General features: G+C 41.7%; 1 protein-coding gene across 1 annotated transcript in view; it reads left to right on the forward strand.

Moving 5' to 3' along the window:
* Positions 1–809: 809 nt before the first annotated feature.
* npr2 (natriuretic peptide receptor 2) overlaps positions 810–18301 on the forward strand; it is a gene marked incomplete at its 5' end in the record, with an annotated part of 73388 nt that continues 55896 nt past the window's right edge. The window contains 4 exons of the mRNA XM_083895453.1: positions 810–1518; positions 12154–12335; positions 17007–17120; positions 17207–17342. Of these exons, the coding sequence (XP_083751579.1) occupies positions 810–1518; positions 12154–12335; positions 17007–17120; positions 17207–17342 (1141 nt within the window). The remainder of the gene's footprint in view (positions 1519–12153; positions 12336–17006; positions 17121–17206; positions 17343–18301) is intronic.

The following is an 18301-nucleotide window of genomic DNA, read 5'->3' on the forward strand; positions in this document are numbered from 1 at the left end:
AATTTTAAACATTTAAAATGAGCCCAGACGGACGCAATTTAAGATTAAAAGTTAAGATGTAAAAGGAGTAAAAAAAAGGTCAGTTTTTTAGCTTCAATGACTTGAGTCTGAAATCTGAAAAACCTTTTGCTGAGTGACCACCAGGGGGCGACTCGCTGCCGTGTCACAGGACCCAAGTTAGACACACTGTAAAAAATGTCACTCATTCACTCAAATTCATCCTGTCATAGTTTTTTTTTTTTAATTTAAGACAAAATGTGAGTTTGTTTAAAGAAGAAAAAAATAATATAATAAAATATATATATTTTTAAAGTGAGGCAGTAAACAAACAAACAAACAAACATCTGCAGGTTGTTTTTGTCTTATTTTGAAGGGCTTGACGACTTGATTTATTAGCGCCTCCTGCAGGAGCATTTCTTACAGTGTGTGTGTGTGTGAGTGTGTGTGTGCGCGTGGGCAGTGATTTAAGTCTCAGTCCGTGGATGGATGTTCTCAGTGAGGCAGGGCACGCGCTGTGGGGAAGCAGCACCACTGTGTGTGTGTGTGTGCGTGTGTGTGTGTGCGGGGGTTTTCGTGGATTTTACGCACGGATGGAAGCGCGGGGCTGGACACGATGACGCACGCGCCCACTTTGTTCGACTTTTCCTGAAAGAGAGAGAGAGAGTGAGAGAGAGAGAGAGGCAGACGGACACTTGTGTGTGTGTGAGGAGTCCACTCGTGTCTCCTCCGTGTCCACTCCGCTCCTCGCGCGCTCCTCTCCGTGGCCGCTCTCCTCCTCCTCCTCCTCCTCCTCCTCCTCCTCCGCCGGGATGGGATGCAGGCGCGCGCCGGGATGCTGCCTGCTGGCGGCGCTGTCCTGCTGCCTCCTCCTCCTGCTGCTCCCCGGGTGCCGCGGGAACATCACCGTGGCCGTGATGCTGCCGGACAACCACCACAAGTACCCGTGGGCTCTGCCGCGCGTCTTCCCCGCCATCCTCATGGCGCACGAGGACCTGCACGGGCGGCACGGGCTGCTGCTCGGCCGCTCCATCAACATCCTCAACTACAGCACCGAGGACCCCGCGGCGGGCTCGTGCGCCGAGAGCCGCGCGCAGGTGGTGGCCGTGGACGCCAAGCTCTACATCCGCCCGGACGCCTTCTTCGGGCCGGGCTGCGTGTACCCGCTCGCCTCCGTGGGCCGGTTCGCGTCCCACTGGAAGCTGCCGCTGATCACGGCGGGCGGCCCCGCGTACGGCTTCGACAAGCGGGACGAGTACCGCACGATCGTGCGCAGCGGGCCGTCCACCACCAAGCTGGGAGACTTCGCCAACGTCCTGCACACGCACTTCAACTGGACGTCGCGCGCCGTGGTGATTTTCCACGACCTGCGCCAGGACGACCGTCCGCACTACTTCCTGTCCGAGGGGATTTACCTGAACCTGAAGGACGTGATGAACGTGACCGTGGAGGCGCAGCCGTACGAGAACGACGTCAACGACTACAAAGACCTGATCGCCTTCATGAAGGAGAACGGCAGAAGTAAGTTTGTCAACTAAAAAAAAAAGTTTGCAAAGTTTAGAAAGTTTGAAATGCACGTGTGGGGGAAAGTCACGTGTTTGTGTGGCGCACGATATCATCGCATATCGCGATAAGAAAGCGCTGATAAGTGACTTTACAGTGTTTCATCCTAACATTTAAAAAACGACTTTTAGGAAACATTAGTGATGTTTTTGTAACATTATGACATTTTTTAAACACTTTATGATAAAAAAAACAAAAAAACAAGTCATTTAAATTTTTTCGCTAAAGTTCGTTTTTAGCGTTAGCGATTTTTAAGAAATCAACGTTTTGTAAAAAAGAAAAAAATAATCGTGCAACTTAAGTTTTTTGTAAAATTAGAGCATGTTGTAAAGCTAAACTAAGTCGTCTAACTTTTTGCTAAAGTTCGTAATTTTTGACCTTACTTTAGTAATGTATTATTTTTTGTTTTTTAAACGTCACACAATTTTGTAGTTTTTTTTTTTGCTATAGTCTGTACATATTTAAACGTTGGCAAACATGTTTATCATATAAACAAAGTCAAATAATTTTGTCACGCTCTTTTTGCAACGCTAGCATGTTTTTTGCTAGTGTTGTTCATTTTTAACGTTAGAAATTTTAAAAAAAATATCAAGATTTTTTGTAAAATTAGATGATTTTGTAACTAAACTAAGTCTAACTTGTCGTCTAACTTGTTGCTAAAGTTCGTCATTCTTTTACCGTAGTTTAGTAACGTTAAAAAATTGTGTAGCTAGTGTTTTTTTTTGTTTTTTTAAACTTCACACAATTTTGTAACTTTTTTGCTAAAGTCAGTAAATGTTTAGCGTTAGCAAACATTTTTAATCGTATAAGTAAAGTAAAATAGTTTTCTCACGCTCTTTTTGCAACGATGTTAGCAAAAACATTTGTAGCATGTCTTTGCTAGCAAAAACATTATCATGCAACTAAAGTTTTTTGGAGAATTCGTCTAACTTTAAAGTTTGTCATTTTTTACTGTAGTTGAGCAAATAAAAAAAAAAAAAAAAACATTTTGTAACATTGTGTAAAACATTAGTAGCATGTTTTTGCTACATTGTGACACTTTTTAGCGCTTTATGTTAAACAAAGTCATTTGTCTTTCAACATTTTGTCAAAACTTTACGACAAACTTTTCTTTAAACGTGAATTTTTCCCGTTCCTGTTTCTCCCGTGAACTCAAACTCACCAGTGAAGTTAATTTACAGTGTTTTTTAATCACCAAATGTGATGAAATTGTCCTGAACTGTGCAACAGTGGTGGACTCAGGAGCTGCTGCCTTATTTTTGTAGTTTTTGCGTCGTTTATTTAAAGCCAAACAAATGATTTGAATCGCAGAAGTGAAAAAACATCACATGTGAACGTCAGTGAAGTGATGGAGGCAGCAGTGGATCAGTGGATCAACAGCTGCTGTTAAAAACACTGATTTTCTCTATGGAGTTTGGTGCCGGAGCGATGACTTCAAACTGCACAGGATTAGAAACAGGCAGAAATAATCTGGAGCTTTTAGAGAGTGAGAAAATGAGGTCACAGGGAAGTTTTCTCTCAGTTCAGATTCAACCTGAGGATCAGTGAAGGTGCAGCCAGACGTCTGTTTATTTCAGGGTGACTGAAGAGGAATGTGTGGGTCTGATGCTAAAGCTGCTGTTTCTGCTAAAGCTGCTTCTGCTAAAGCTGCTTCTGCTAAAGCTGCTTCTGCTAAAGCTGCTTCTGCTAAAGCTGCTTCTGCTAAAGCTGCTTCTGCTAAAGCTGCTGCTGCTAAAGCTGCTGCTGCTAAAGCTGCTGCTGCTGCTAAAGCTGCTGCTGCTGCTAAAGCTGCTGTTTCTGCTGCTGCTGCTAAAGCTGCTGCTGCTAAAGCTGCTTCTACTAAAGCTGCTGCTGCTAAAGCTGCTTCTGCTCAAGCTGCTGCTGCTAAAGCTGCTAGTGCTTAAGCTGCTGCTGCTAAAGCTGCTAGTGCTAAAGCTGCTTCTGCTAAAGCTGCTGCTGCTAAAGCTGCTTCTGCTTCTGCTAAAGCTGCTTCTGCTAAAGCTGCTTCTGCTAAAGCTGCTGCTGCTAAAGCTGCTTCTACTAAAGCTGCTTCTGCTAATGCTGCTGCTGCTAAAGCTGCTAGTGCTAAAGCTGCTTCTGCTAAAGCTGCTTCTGCTAAAGCTGCTGCTGCTAAAGCTACTGCTGCTACTAAAGCTGCTGCTGCTCAGTCTTTACTAATTCATGCTGTGAAGCCCAACTTTAGAGCTTCTCCCAATTCTTTCTCAGCCACACGACAAGATTAAAAAAAAACAATAATCCAGAGACTCCCTCGTCTATAAATCGGCAGATTCGTGAGGAAATCCATGATGATGAATATTTCAGATTATGTTATTTCCTGTAGTCTGACGCCTTGTTAACTTTCAGATTTTGTGTCAAAGGAAAAGCAAAAAATGCCTCATTGTTCAATTTTTTTAGGGAAATATTTACAAAAAAACTGAAGTTTCTTTTTTTATGTCTTTGTAACGCACTCACTCTCCCTGCACCAAACCCCATAGAGAAAAGCATGGATTTAACGTCACAGAGACACAGGAGTTCACAGGAGGTGTCGATCCACCGCTGCCTCCGTCACATAATTCAGACGTCTTATTTTGTAGAATTCGGCATCTACAATCCGTCGTTCTGATTTAACTCAGTGACGCAAAGTGACCACACGAGGCAGCAGTGGACCAGCAGCTCCTGTGTCACCGTGAGCTTAAATTGCTGGTTTTCTCTATGAGGTTTGGTGCAGGGAGAACTTCAGGTTCCTGTTGGAAAACACTGAGATATAGACGTGAACACAGTCTTTAGCGAATTTACGACTTAATATCACATATATTTTATCACGTGACTCTTTTGTTGATTGTCCAGTTGTCCGATTGCCTTGTCTTAGTCAGACTATGCTGCCTTAGCTTGATTAAAGTGTTAAAACCCTTTAAGTCAAATCTTTCTCTCTCAGTCGCATGTTGTTTTCCTGGAAACGGAATAAAACATTTGTTGTTACAGTAACAGAATAAACACAGGTTAATTAAATGTTGGTGGAAAAAGAGGTGAAAGGTAACAGCTGCCAAATCCCTCCTCCTGCTCCTCCTCCTCCTCCTCCTCCTCCTCCTCCTCCTCCTCCTGGATGAATTATGGAGCTGCAGCAGTGAAGCTGGAGGTCATTGAAGCTAATGGTTTTGTCAGGACTTGTCCCGGCTCGGCATCCAGCCTCACCCGACCCCCCCCCCCCCCCCCCCCCCCACAGCTAACCTCCGGCCTGTCGTAGCCGCGGTTAGCGTTAGCGTTAGCTGTGACTCACTCGGCCGACAGCTGAGTGAGTGGAGAGTGAAACATGACAAGGACTTTTCTGCAGAGTATATTTTCTCTCTGCTGTCAGATGAAGATGCTGCTGCTCTCTCTCCACACATCACCATACGCTGTTGCCATGGAAACGCTAATAAAACCATCGGTAAACAGAAATAAAGCCGTTCAGTTCCTTTAATATTCACACAAATACAAATAATCATCTATTTATCTGTGCTTTTATCACTTTAATGACACTACGCTCCCTCATTTAGACTGAGTTTTATTTCTTATATAAGTCAGGCAGGGTCCTTGAAATCCTTGAAGGTTTTTGAAACTCAATCTTTAAATAGATACAGGTCATTGAAAGTGCTTGGATTAGACCAAAGAAGTTAAAGTTGATATTTTCAGGTAAATGTCTCCTGCCACAGGTCCTTGAAATCCGTTTCCTGCCCTTCAGGATTCTCACAGGTCCTTGAAATCCTTGAAAGTTTTTGAAAATCACCCTCTTAAATAGACACAGGTCATTGAAAGTGCTTGGATTTTTTTTTTTTTTTACAAGAAGGAAGTTCAGTTGATATTTTCTTCTGCCACTGGTGTTCTTTCAAGGATTCCCACAGGTCCTTGAAATCCTTGAAGGTTTTTGAAAATCCCCCCGTTTAAATAGACACAGGTCATTGAAAGTGCTTGGATTAGACGAAAAGAAGTTAAAGTTGATATTTTTAGGTAAATGTCTCCTGCCGCAGGTCCTTGAAATCCTTGAAAGTTTTTGAAAATCGCCCCTTGGTCATTGAAAGTGTTTGGATTTTTTTTTTTTACAAGAAAGTAGATAAAGTTGATATTTAAGTAAATGTCTCTTGCCCTTGAAAATCCTTGAAAGTTTTTGTCCTTTTCCTGCCACTGGTGTGTCCTTTCAAGGATTCCCACGGGTCCTTGAAATCCTTGAAAGTTTTTGAAAGCGGTAGAAGATGAGTGAGTGAATGACAGTTTTTGAAAATGACATGAGTCATTGAAAGTGCTTGAATTTTGTGCGAGAAAGAAGTCCAGTTGGTATTTTTAGGTATCTCCTGTCACTGGAATGTCCTTTCAGGGATTTCCACAGGTCCTTGAAGTCCTTGAAAGTTTTTGAAAATCGCCCCCTTAAATAGACCTTGGTCATCGAAAGTGCTTGGATTAGAAGAAAGATGTTAAGTTGATATTTAGGAGACCTGCCACTGGTGTGACGTTTGGGCTTCCCATAGGTCCTTGAAATCCTTGAAAGTTTTTGAAAATCCCCCCCTTGAATAGACAGGTCATTGAAAGAGCTTGAATTCTGTGCGAGAAAGAAATCCAGTTCATATGTTTAGGTAAATGTCTCCTGCACTGGTGTGACCTTTCAAGGATTCCCACGGGTCCTTGAAATCCTTGAAAGTTTTGGAAAATCCCCCCCTTAAATAGACACGGGTAACTGAAAGTGCTTGGATTGGAAGAAAGTTGTTAAAGTTGATATTTATAAATGTCTCCTGTCCTCCAGGCTTCCCACAGGTCCTTGAAATCCTTGAACGTTTTGGAAAACCCCCCCCTTAAATAGACACGGGTCATTGAAAGTGCTTGGATTGGAAGAAAGAAATTTAAGTTGATATTTCAGTAAATGTTTCCACTGGTGTGTCATTTCAAGGATTCCCACAGGTCCTTGAAATCCTTGAAAGTTTTTGAAAGTGGAGGAAGATGATCGAGTGAATGACATGTTTTTGTTGTTGTTTTTGAAAAGGATGTCACGGGTCTTTGAAAGTGCTTGAATTTTGTGCAGTAAAGTAAAGTACATATATGTACATATATATGTACACTGTGTCTTTTCAGTGGGTTAATGACAAACACGGAGACGAGGGAACATTTCAGTCGTGTGAATGGAATAATCCATCAGGTCTCTGTGGACTCTGCAGATGTCTGTATTGTTGTCTCCTCACAATGAAGCTCAGGTATACGCTGCCTCGGTGTAATTATAGAAACTGCGGTCTCCGCGTGTGAAAAGACTCCCAGGATGCAACAGCAGCCGCCACCCGCCGCCGCAGAAGCAACAGAAGCATCAGAAGCAACATCATCAGGTCGGAGGACGTAGAAAAATCCTCCATCAGACAAAAGAAACATGACGGTGACGACACAAACACCCGCGCTAGCTTTTACTCGTGTGTGATTATTTGCGGCGTCCACGTCCTCAGCGTCCACGCGACCTAATTTACATAACAAAACAAACGCATCGTCTAATAAAGTTAATTTAAAATGCTCAGACTGACGCTGGTGTTAGCACATGCTAACAAACACGTCTTTATTACTCACGTTGTGTGTTTTTTTTTACTCGCTTATGCTCAGAGCCACAGGAGTAAACACAGCCAGTGAATTCTCTACTGCCCGGCTAATGCTAATGCTAACAACCTTCACAGGAAACTGGAACCACACACGTATTATTTGACGTCCACCCGTCCTCAAACTCTTATACAACATTGAAATGTTGGCAGAATCTCCATTTTTGACGCAATTTCTAATATTTTAGCTCGATTGACCGAAGCTAGCGACACAAATTTCACACCTTTTCATGGAATTGTGATTCGGTCAATTCAAAACTAGCATCTGCTTGTGTCTTCTCGTTGACTTCTTATGTAAATGTTATCTTGCGAAAGACGTTGTTTTGATGTCACTAACGTTAGAAGTTGAAAGCCAATCAAAAAAATGCTACGCAAATATACGAGCGCTAGCATCACGTTTAGGTGTTTATTTAAAATGCTTAGCTGGTGTTAATACAGGCTAACAAACACGTTGTGTTGTCTCTTTTATTTTTTTACTCGCAAATGCTCAGAGCAACAGGAGTAAACAGCCAGTGAATTCTCTACTGCCCGGCTAACGCTAACGCTAACAAGCTTCACTTCTCGTTGACTTATTATGTAAATACATCCTGCTAAAGATGTTGTTTTGATATCACTTACGTTAGAAAGCCAATTAAAAAAAAAATGCTACGCAAATATACTAGCGCTAGCCGATCGAGTCATGTTTAGGCGTCTCGCATAAACACTACTTAGATGGCTTAGATGAGGATCTTCTCCCAAATGTTTTTTTGTCGGACAAAGTGCATCAGACATTACATGAGCATCACGTTAGCGTCACCTCTAATAGCCACTGTGGCTACTTGATCCATACTACTTCCTGTTATGAATACGGTTTCTGGGTTACAGTGAGGGCTAGTGTGAGCGTTTTGCGACAAGAATTAGCTACACTTTTTCTGACTGTGATAATAAATAACAGCAATGTTTACAAATTTTCACCCAAATCTTGTCAACAAACACTGCGACTCGAGACCACGCTAAATCAAACTGTCATTGGTCCATAATGTTGCATTACTACCTCCTACCGCTAACTCCTAGCTTGACTTTCCCTCACATCGGTCAAAGACAATCATCAAAAACACAAACCGCTCTGTGTGAGATGTTGTGCAGACGACCACCAACAAACCTGGAAACTGTGAAGTGGACCATCTTGTACCAAACAATCTCGTGTGCTGTGCCGAGTATGTTAGCATGTTAGCGTACGACTGCTACAACACAGCATGACATTTGTTTCCAGTGAGCGGCGCAGCGCTGCGTTTACTTTGGTAGCGTTCCAGGAGAAAGAAGGACGACCTGGCATGAGGAACAACGTCGGAGGAGGAGATGAGAGTCGGGGTTTTTAGTGTAAGACGTGAGGAAACGTCTGCTCAGTGGGAGTGACGACTGCCTCAGAGTTGGCAGCAGCAGTCGCTCACTACCACATACAGTACCAATGGAAACAAAGGCCCTGAGCTCTGTATTCATGCAGCAGACGTGAAGAGAGACCTTTAGTTTGCTCTCTGAAGTGTCTTTGAAGAGTTTTGTGAACCTCACCGACACATTTAAAGTCTTGACAGTAGGAGTTTTGTTGTGTTGTTGTCTGGTGCTGGAGGTACTAAGGAAGAAGATACCAGAGTAGTGGCTGTTGTGGACGAGTTGCTAATGTTGCTAAATTATATGTCAACATAGTGTTGGTCATTGCCACATTCAGTTTTATACCTACCTACCTTCACTTTTATTTGACCTACTTACCTACCTAACTTCTATTTTACCTAGCTACCTACCTAACTTTCTACCTACCTACCTTCACTTGTATTTGACCTATCCACCTAGCTAACTACCTTTCTACCTATCTACTTACCTAGCTAGCTACCTACCTACCTTTCTACCGATCTACCTACCTACCTTCACTTTTATTTGACCTACCTACCTAAATTTCTATCTACCTACCTACCTACCTAGCTACCTACCTAACGTTTATTTTACCTAGCTACCTACCTACCTTTCTACTTATCTACCTACCTACCTTCACATTTATTTGACCTACCTACATTTCTACCTACCTACCTACCTACCTACCTACCTACCTACCTACCTACCTACCTACCTACCTACCTTCACTTTTATTTGACCCACTTACCTACCTACCTACCTACCTACCTAGCTACCTAACCTTTATTTTACCTAGCTACCTACCTAACTTTTTACCTACCTACCTACCTACCTACACACCTACACTTGTATTTGACCTATCCACCTAGCTACCTACCTTTCTACCTATCTACCTACCTAGCTAGCTACATACCTACCTTTCTACCTATCTACCTACCTACCCACCGACCTTCACTTTTATTTGACCCACTTACCTACCTAACTTTTATTTTACCTAGCTACCTACCTACCTACCTACCTACCTACCTACCTACCTACCTACCTACCTACCTACCTACCTACCTACCTTCACTTGTATTTGACCTATCCACCTAGCTACCTACCTTTCTACCTACCTATCTACCTACCTAGCTAGCTACCTACCTACCTTTCTACCTATCAACCTACGTATCTACCGACCTACCTTCACTTTCATTTTACCTAGCTACCTACCTAACTTTCTACCTACCTACCTACATCCCACCTTTCTACTTACCTACCTACTAACTTTTCTACCTACCCTAACCCTCTTATTTGATATACTTACCTACATTTCCACATACCTTGGTAGCTACCTACATCCTACCTTTCTACCTACCTACCTACCTACCTACCTACCTGAAGGTTATTAGACAGATAATTATTGACTACTGGCGTCCATCTTTGAGGACATATCTTCAGATTTGAGGTCGGTTCCTTTGGTTCCTCTGGTTCCTCAGTTTTTATCAGTGAAGATCATTCAAATGAATTCCTCTAACATAACTCATGGCAGACTTCAGGACCTTCTCCGAGGACCAGAGCGTTTTCTTGCGGGTGTTCTCACAGATATTAACGTTTTACACATTAAAACCCTGGTCTTGATTGATTTGTTGCTTGTGTTCACGTTCGCCGTCGTTATTAAAAACACTCTCTGTTTTTTATTTGTTTACGTCTGATATCGTCACCTGTTTTCCATCAGTTCCCTCGTCTCCACGTTCACCCCCTTCTCTGCCCGCTCTCTATTTTCATTCAAACATCTGCTGCGGACCAACAATAAAGTGCGTCAAAGCCCCCGACGTTTATTAGAAGCAGACGTCGCACGTGCTTAAAAGTATCAACACCGTTAATCGGCCGACGGTGAAAAACTCTGGCTTTAATCGGCGTAAATTGACCCGTCGAGATCAATCCCACTGAATACATTTCACAGTGCGTTTTTTCCCCTCAAAGTCGCGTTGGACTCGGCGACGTCACACTTTTATCTTATCTCTAATAATAATAATAATAATACTACGTGGCCCCCGGCTTTTTCCGGCTCGCTCGCGGATGTTGTGAAAGTGTTCGCAGGTCACAGCTGAGCTTTAACGCCTCAACACTGAGCCCATTGACGGCAAATGTGAGGATATTTACAAAAAGAGGGTTACAGGTCACGTCAACCCCGCCGACTCCCCCCCCCTCAGACCAGCGTCGTGAGCCGTGTCTCCGGCGCCTGCTGCAGATGTTGATCTGGCTCGGGCCTCACATCTGCTGCTGCTGAATCACCTCCTGTTTTGAGTTAGCGATCAAACGCAGAGTCTCCTGGTGACCGACAAAAACAACAACTATCGCGACCAAAGTTTGACATAATATCTGTGTCGGTTTTGACCCGGTAAATGAACGACGAGCGTCAGTTTATCCATGTTTTTTAAAACACGTGTGGGCCCACACGGTGGCTCGGTGGTGGAGCGAGTCGTCTTTTAACTTGAAGGTCATGGGTTTGGTTCCCGGTTCTGCGACATGCTGGTGAGGCCTTGTGCAAGATAGAGCCGCAACTAAGTAAATATTTACATAATCGATTAATCTGACGTTAATGTTCTCGTAATCGTTTGGTCCATAAAATGTCACAAGTTTGTGTGTTCGCGACCCCGGTTAGTAAACGTGCATTTGTTGTCAGTAAAATGCATTTTTGGCTAAGCCTTTTTAGCTAACTTCCTGTTAGCAGCGAGGGGGTTTGGCATGTGTGTCTGTGAGGTAAATAAACTCCCATTAACGAGTCAGAAGTTAAGTTTTTTTTTACTTTTTTTTCTACTTTCTGGGTTCACTCGTCAAAATGGCTGCAGTAAGCTTAAAGCTGTAGTTTTATGCTAGCTCCTCTGTCTTTTGTTGATGTTGTATAAACACACAATAGTGTCCTATTAGTGTTTTAATGTACTACACATGTAATGGACTACATTAGCACGCTAGTTGTGGACTTTGTGATGTCATCGGTGGGTAAAATCTTCATGACACTTTGTGTGTTTGTGTCACGCAGCCGTTTGCTACAACCCCGGTTAGTAAACGTGCGGTTGTTGTCAGTAAAATGCATTTTTGGGTAAGCCTTTTTAGCTAACTTCCTGTTAGCAGCGAGGGGGTTTGGCATGTGTGTCTGTGAGGTAAATAAACTCCCATTAACGAGTCGGAAGTTACGTTTTTTTACTTTTTTTCTACTTGCTAGAGTTCACTCGTCAAAATGGCTGTGGTAAGCTTAAAGCTGTAGTTTTATGCTAGCTCTTCTGCCTTTTGTTGATGTTGTTGTTGTATAAACACACAATAGTGTCCTATTAGTGTTTTAATGTACTAAACATGTAATGGACTACATTAGCGTGCTAGTTGTGGACTTTGCGACGTCATCAGTGGGTAAAATCTTCATCATAGTTTGTGTGTTTGTGTCACGCAGCCGTTTACTACGACGACCCCGGTTAGTAAACGTGCGGTTGTTGTCAGTAAAATGCATTTTTGGCTAAGCCTTTTTAGCTAACTTTCTGGGATCAAACAATCCGGTTTGACCTTGACTGTATTTTCGTACAGAAAAATTAACCTGTTGTTGTTGTTGTTGTTGTTCTCTCTTCAGTCATATACATCTGCGGTCCTCTGGAGACGTTCCTCAACATCATGAAACTCTTCCACACCGAGATCCCGGATCCGGAGAACTACGCCATCTTCTATCTGGACGTGTTCGCAGAGAGCCTGGCCGATCGCAAACCGTGGCAGAACGCCGACTCGGACTGGGTGGATCCCATCAAGGTCTTTAAGGTAAACAGCTGTGATGTTATCAGGTCATTACTACTGTGGATGATGAGCTGCTGCAGTGCAGCGACTGTGGACTGTCACTGCTTTATCTGCTCCCTGATGTGGAGGCCAAACCAAAAACCACCATTTGGCAACGAAGAAGAAGAAGAAGAAGAAGAAGAATGTCTGTTTGTGTTCATGGAACCTCTGAGTTCCCATAATAATTCCCCATCAGACACAAACTCACTGTGTTACTGTGTTACACAGGAGCAGGAAACTGAGATCTACAAATTGATAGCGATATGTTGATTTAACGTAGAGTAACGCTAACCTAACGTTAGCATCAACTGATTCTAATGATTCGGTTTCACTGAAAACGGCTGCTTTACAAGTCACTAGCTTGTTAGCTAGCTTGTTTGCGTCGACGACCCCGGTTAGTAAACGTGCGGTTGTTGTCAGTAAAATGCATTTTTGGCTTAACCTTTTTAGCTAACTTCCTGTTAGCAGATAGGGGGTTTGGCATGTGGCCTTTTCTTCAACTATACTTGCTAGAGTTCACAAATCAAAATGGCTGCGATAAGCTTAAAGCTGTAGTTTTATGCTAGGTATCTTATGCTAGCTCTGTTGTCTTTTGTTGGTGTTGTCCACACAAGTGTCCTATTTGTGTGTTGCTACGCTGTTTTCATGTACTAAACATGTAATGGACTACATTAGCACGCTAGTTGTGGACTTTGTGATGTCATCGGTGGGTAAAATCTTCATGAGAGTTTGTGTGTTTCTGTCACGCAGCCGTTTGCTACGACGACCCCGGTTAGTAAACGTGCGGTTGTTGTCAGTAAAATACATTTTTGGCTAAGCCTTTTTAACTTAGAACATAGGACCCGGGGAACATAGCTATGACCCCGTTTTATGCTAGGTGTTTTATGCCAGCTCTTTTGTTGTTGTTGTACACGCAATAGTGTCCTATTTATGTATTGCTACCCTGTTTTAATGTACCAAACAAGTAATGGACTACATTAGCGCGCTAGTTTCGGACTTTGTGACGTCATCAGTGTGTAAAATCTTACCAAAAATTGACCATGAACATAGTTTGGTCATCGCCAGCGTCCCAAAACGCACAGATAAACGCACGCTAATGAAAACATAGCGTTCCTGAGTGGTTGGTAAAATAATACATAAATAATGATCATCTTTGTCATTTTTTCCACTGGGTGTTCTCATTTCCTCGTGCAGTAAATGACATATGGTATTTTTCTGCTTTAGACCCTTCAACCACTTCCAGGAGTGACGTTCTTGAATGACATGAATGAATTAGAGTATGTGTGTTTTTTTTCCCAGGAAGTCGTTTGGCCTCAGAAATCAGCGACTGAGACTGAGACGCATGTGTGTGTCGCTCGTCTAATTTACCGACTTAAATAACACTGGCTTCTCCACAGTCGCCGAGGTTTATTTTATTTTATTTTATTTTGTTAAACCAAAGCAGCTGCTGAATACAAATGTTGCATCATGACAAAGTGATTATGGCGGTTTTTGCTTCCAAATGCATTAGAGGAGCCGCTGGTCCACTGCTGCCTCGTGTGGTCACTTTGTGTCACTTGTTTCTGCCACTTCATCTCACCGTAAGACAGACTTTTCCAATCGTTTGCTACGACGACCCCAGTTAGTAAACGTGCGGTTGAATTTGGCTAAGCCTTTTTAGCTAACTTCCTGTTAGCAACCCCGATCAGGGAACATAGGACCTGGGGAACATAGGTAGGACCTCGTTTTATGCTAGGTGTTTTATTGTAGCTCGTTTGTTGTTGTTAGCCAAATTTAACCGCACGTTTACTAACCGGGGTCGTCATAGCAAACGGTTTGAAAAGTCTGTCTTATGGCGAAATGAAGTGGCAAAAACAAGTGACATAACTCACCAAACGAGGCAATCGTAGCGCAGCAGCCTCCTGTGTTCACGTGAGCGTGAAAAACGCTGATATTCTCTATGGACTTTGGTGCAGGGAGTGAGAGGTTTTCCAAAAGTGTCACAAACTGTAGTTTCTTGTTGTAAAAGTTTGTCTAAGTGGCAGAAATTACTTTTAATATATCGTGGACTAAAGCAGTTGATTTGTATTTGCCGTTCACTCTCCTGCACCAAAGTCCGGAGAGAAAATCAGTGATTTTACAACCTGAAATAGTCTATTTAGACCTAAAGTTTAGTATATATTCTGGTTAAAGGGTCAATGATGTTACACAATTTGATTGTGTTCCTATGGTTTAGTTAAATTTAAAAATGTTTACATTTGAAAATAAGGTCACATATTACTTGAATACATTCTCTTTTTGAAGACCTCATGAAAAATTTCTGGATTTGATCAATTTTGAGAGAATATTCAGGGGATTATGGTAAAATGTCAACGTGGTGTAAACATAAAAACTTGAAAATCTCAATAAAACACATTAACAACTTTTCATAAAAATATTATAATTAATAGGAAAATTCATGGGGAATAAGTACAGCCATATTTGGTAACAGTTTATACATATTTTGTCCAATGTGATTTAGAAAACGCCAAGGGTTTTCAGCATTTTTCCTGGTTTATATTGCAAATACGTATTAAAATTTGATTTTAAAATAATCCAAATAAAATCTATATTCAAGTTATATATAAAAATTTGGTAACTTTTTTTTTTATAATTACACTTACATACACTCTAGATGAAAATAGATAGCTAATATTTCTCTGAAAAGCTATTTGAAATGACATGAAACCAACAGAAATACAAAATATAAAGGTTTGCAAAACATTTTTGAATTGCTCATCATCATCATGCAAACTCTTATTTGTCACTGACCATAAAATAATTCTGTCTTGCAATTTAATGATTAATTTAATGCAATGCAATTGAATGATCTCTTTCGTTTCACTGCAGATGTCTGGTTTAATTAGAATGATTGTTTTTGTGTAAACAGAGCAGAGAAACGAGGGAGTTTCTCATATGAAACGGAACGATCTTCCCCAAAAAAAAAGAAGATTGAATTAAATATCCTGCAGAAGTGTTTGTGTCATAATATTTATATTTCCAGATCAGAGGGAAGACAGTGATGTGTGGTGATGAAAACCACAAATTATCTCTTTATCTGCTTTGTATTAAACCGCTTTTTCTTTTTTTCTTCTTAAACCAAACCCTAGAATAAAAATTGGCTGATGTTGCGAGGTGTTAATTTGCCTGCGAGTCGTAACAAGGTTCGTTTTGAATTTTTCTGTTTCGCTGCGACGTTGGGTTTTGTGTCGAAACGTGAAAAAACGACCTGGAGATTTTCCAGCGTTAAATGTTTGAAAGTGTGATTATCAGCAGCAGTCAGGTGTTTGGACGACCGTTCGCTTCTCCGTCCAAACCACACTGTTTGTGTTTGTGTTTGTGTTTGTGTCGCAGCAACGTGTGGAGAATCTGTGATTTGTTGATTCAGCCGTCGTGATAAACACACGGGTTTGATTTTAACTCATTTAAGCTGCGTTTATTTCGTGTTAAATTGACTAAAAACTACATTAACATCTCGGGTTTGAGGACTTTAAACGGTGGCTAACGCTAACACTATAGTACTAAAACAGAATGTACCCAATATTCTGAGTTATTTATGGGTTAGCAAGAGATTCGCAGCATTAGCATAGTTGGCTATATGTCGCGTCTGTGGGAGTTAAAGGTAGGACTGTAATGATTTGTACATAACTGGCTGCTTGAAAGTGTTAAAATGTACCAAATATTCTGGGTTATTTCATTAATATCACAGGTTAGCAAGAGGTTATGAGCATTAGCAATGTCGGCTATATGGTTCTGTGGCTACTGGATTGGATTCCAATGTTTTCAACCCATAAAAGTGTTATGTCATGTTTAGTCTGAAGTGAACAAAACAACAAATAGTATACTAGCTCATATTCCTGATTATTTGATTAGCCATACAGGTTAGCAAGAGATTGGGAGCATTAGCATTGTTGGTTACATGTTTCTGGACACTTTATGTTAATGAGTTAAAGGTAGGACTGTAATAATTTGTACATAATTGGATGCTTTAAAGTGTTATAATGTCATGTTAATCTGAAATAGACAAAAATCAAAACAAATTTAGCCGATATTCTGGGTTATTTGATCAATATTACACGTTAGCAAGACTTTCTGACCGTTAGCATTGTTGGCTATATGGTTCTGTGGCTAATGGACACTTTATATTAATGAGTAAAAGTAGGACTGTAATAATTTCAATGTTTTCAACCCATAAAAGTCTTATAATGTCACGTTTAGTCTGAAATAAAACAGCAAATGTGTAGTAGCTCATATTCCTGATTATTTGATGAGCCGTACAGGTTAGCAAGAGATTAGCACTGTTGGTTACATGGTTCTGGACACTTTAAAGGTAGGACTGTAATAATTTCAATGTTTTCAACCCATAAAAGTCTTATAATGTCATATTTATCTGAAATTGACAAAAATCAAAACGGGTATTAAACGATATTCTGGGTTATTTGATCAATATTACACGTTAGCAAGACATTCTGAGCGTTAGCGTTGTTGTCTATATGTTTCTGTGGCTAATGTACACTTTATATTAACGAACAAACGTAGGAAGGTGATCGTTTCGACGCGATTCGACGTTTTTTCAAACCGTAAAAAAGTGTTTTAATGTCAGGTTTAAAACTTAATCTTAATCTGTGTCTCCTCCAGTCGGTGATGGTGATCACGTACCGGCCTCCCGATAATCCCGAGTACAAAGTCTTCCAGAAGAGACTTCACGCCAGAGCGCAGAGGGATTTCGGAGTGCACTTGGAACCATCGCTGGTAAATGACGCGTCCACGAGTCTGTGTTTACGATAATAAGAGCGAATCGACACCTTTTAAAACTCTTGTATAATATCACAACACAGATGGACTACATCGCCGGCAGCTTCTACGATGGTTTCGTGTTGTACGCCAAGGCCTTGGAGGAGACGCTGGCGGATGGCGGAGCCCAGAACGACGGCATCAACATCACCATGAGGACGCAGAACCGGCGACTCTGGGGTGAGAAAACATCGTAAAACGCACACGCGTTTATCGGGGACGCTCGGCAGCTGAGACTCTACTGACTGCAATGATCGGTAGACGGCGGTGGGTGGCGCCACATGACACCAAAACATGATTCGCCACTTTGGTTTCACCTAAGTGATAAAAACTTGCTAAATGAGGAAGCTGTCGAGCAGCAGCTCCTGTGTTAATGTGAGCTAAAAATGCTAATTTTCTCTATGGACTTTGGTGTGAGCGAGTGAGGGAGTGAGTTTTACTGAGTTTAGTTTCCAGTCGGAAAAACTTAAAGTGGCAAAAATATTCCTTAAGTGTACTTAAATAGTACTTAAGTGGCTAAAATGCTGTTTCGGTGTATACTTAGCATAAATCTACAGCTTTCGGGTCACGGCAGCCATTTTGTTTTGTGAACTCTGGCAAGCAGATTTTGAAAAAACTTAACTTGCGACTCGTTGATGAGAATTTATTACCGCTACAACTACGATTGTAGTGAAATGACCTCACACACACATACCAAAATCCTTACTGCTAACAGGAAGTTAGCTAAAGGTTTAGCCAAAATACACATTTCCTGACAACAACAACAAAAACGCCATGTACCAGGCACAGAAAAACATAGAAAGTAGAGTTGGGAGTTGTGCGAGTGGCTAACATCCTGTTTCGGTGCACACCTAGCATAAATCTGCAGCTTTAGGGTCACGGCAGCCATTTTGTTTTGTGAACTCTGGCGAGCAGATTTTGAAAAAACTTAACCTGCAACTCGTTGAGGAGAATTTATTACCGCTATAACTACGATTGGAGTGAAACGACCTCACACACACATACCAAAACCCTTACTGCTACAGGAAGTTAGCTAAAGGTTTAGCCAAAATACACATTTCCTGACAACAACAAAAAAAACACCATGTACCGGGAACAGAAAAACATAGAAAGTAGAGTTGGGAGTTGTGCGAGTGGCT

The sequence above is a fragment of the Microchirus variegatus genome (genome assembly GCF_963457635.1).
Source record: "Microchirus variegatus genome assembly, chromosome: 1".
In the NCBI taxonomy this organism is placed as follows: Eukaryota; Metazoa; Chordata; class Actinopteri; order Pleuronectiformes; family Soleidae; genus Microchirus; species Microchirus variegatus.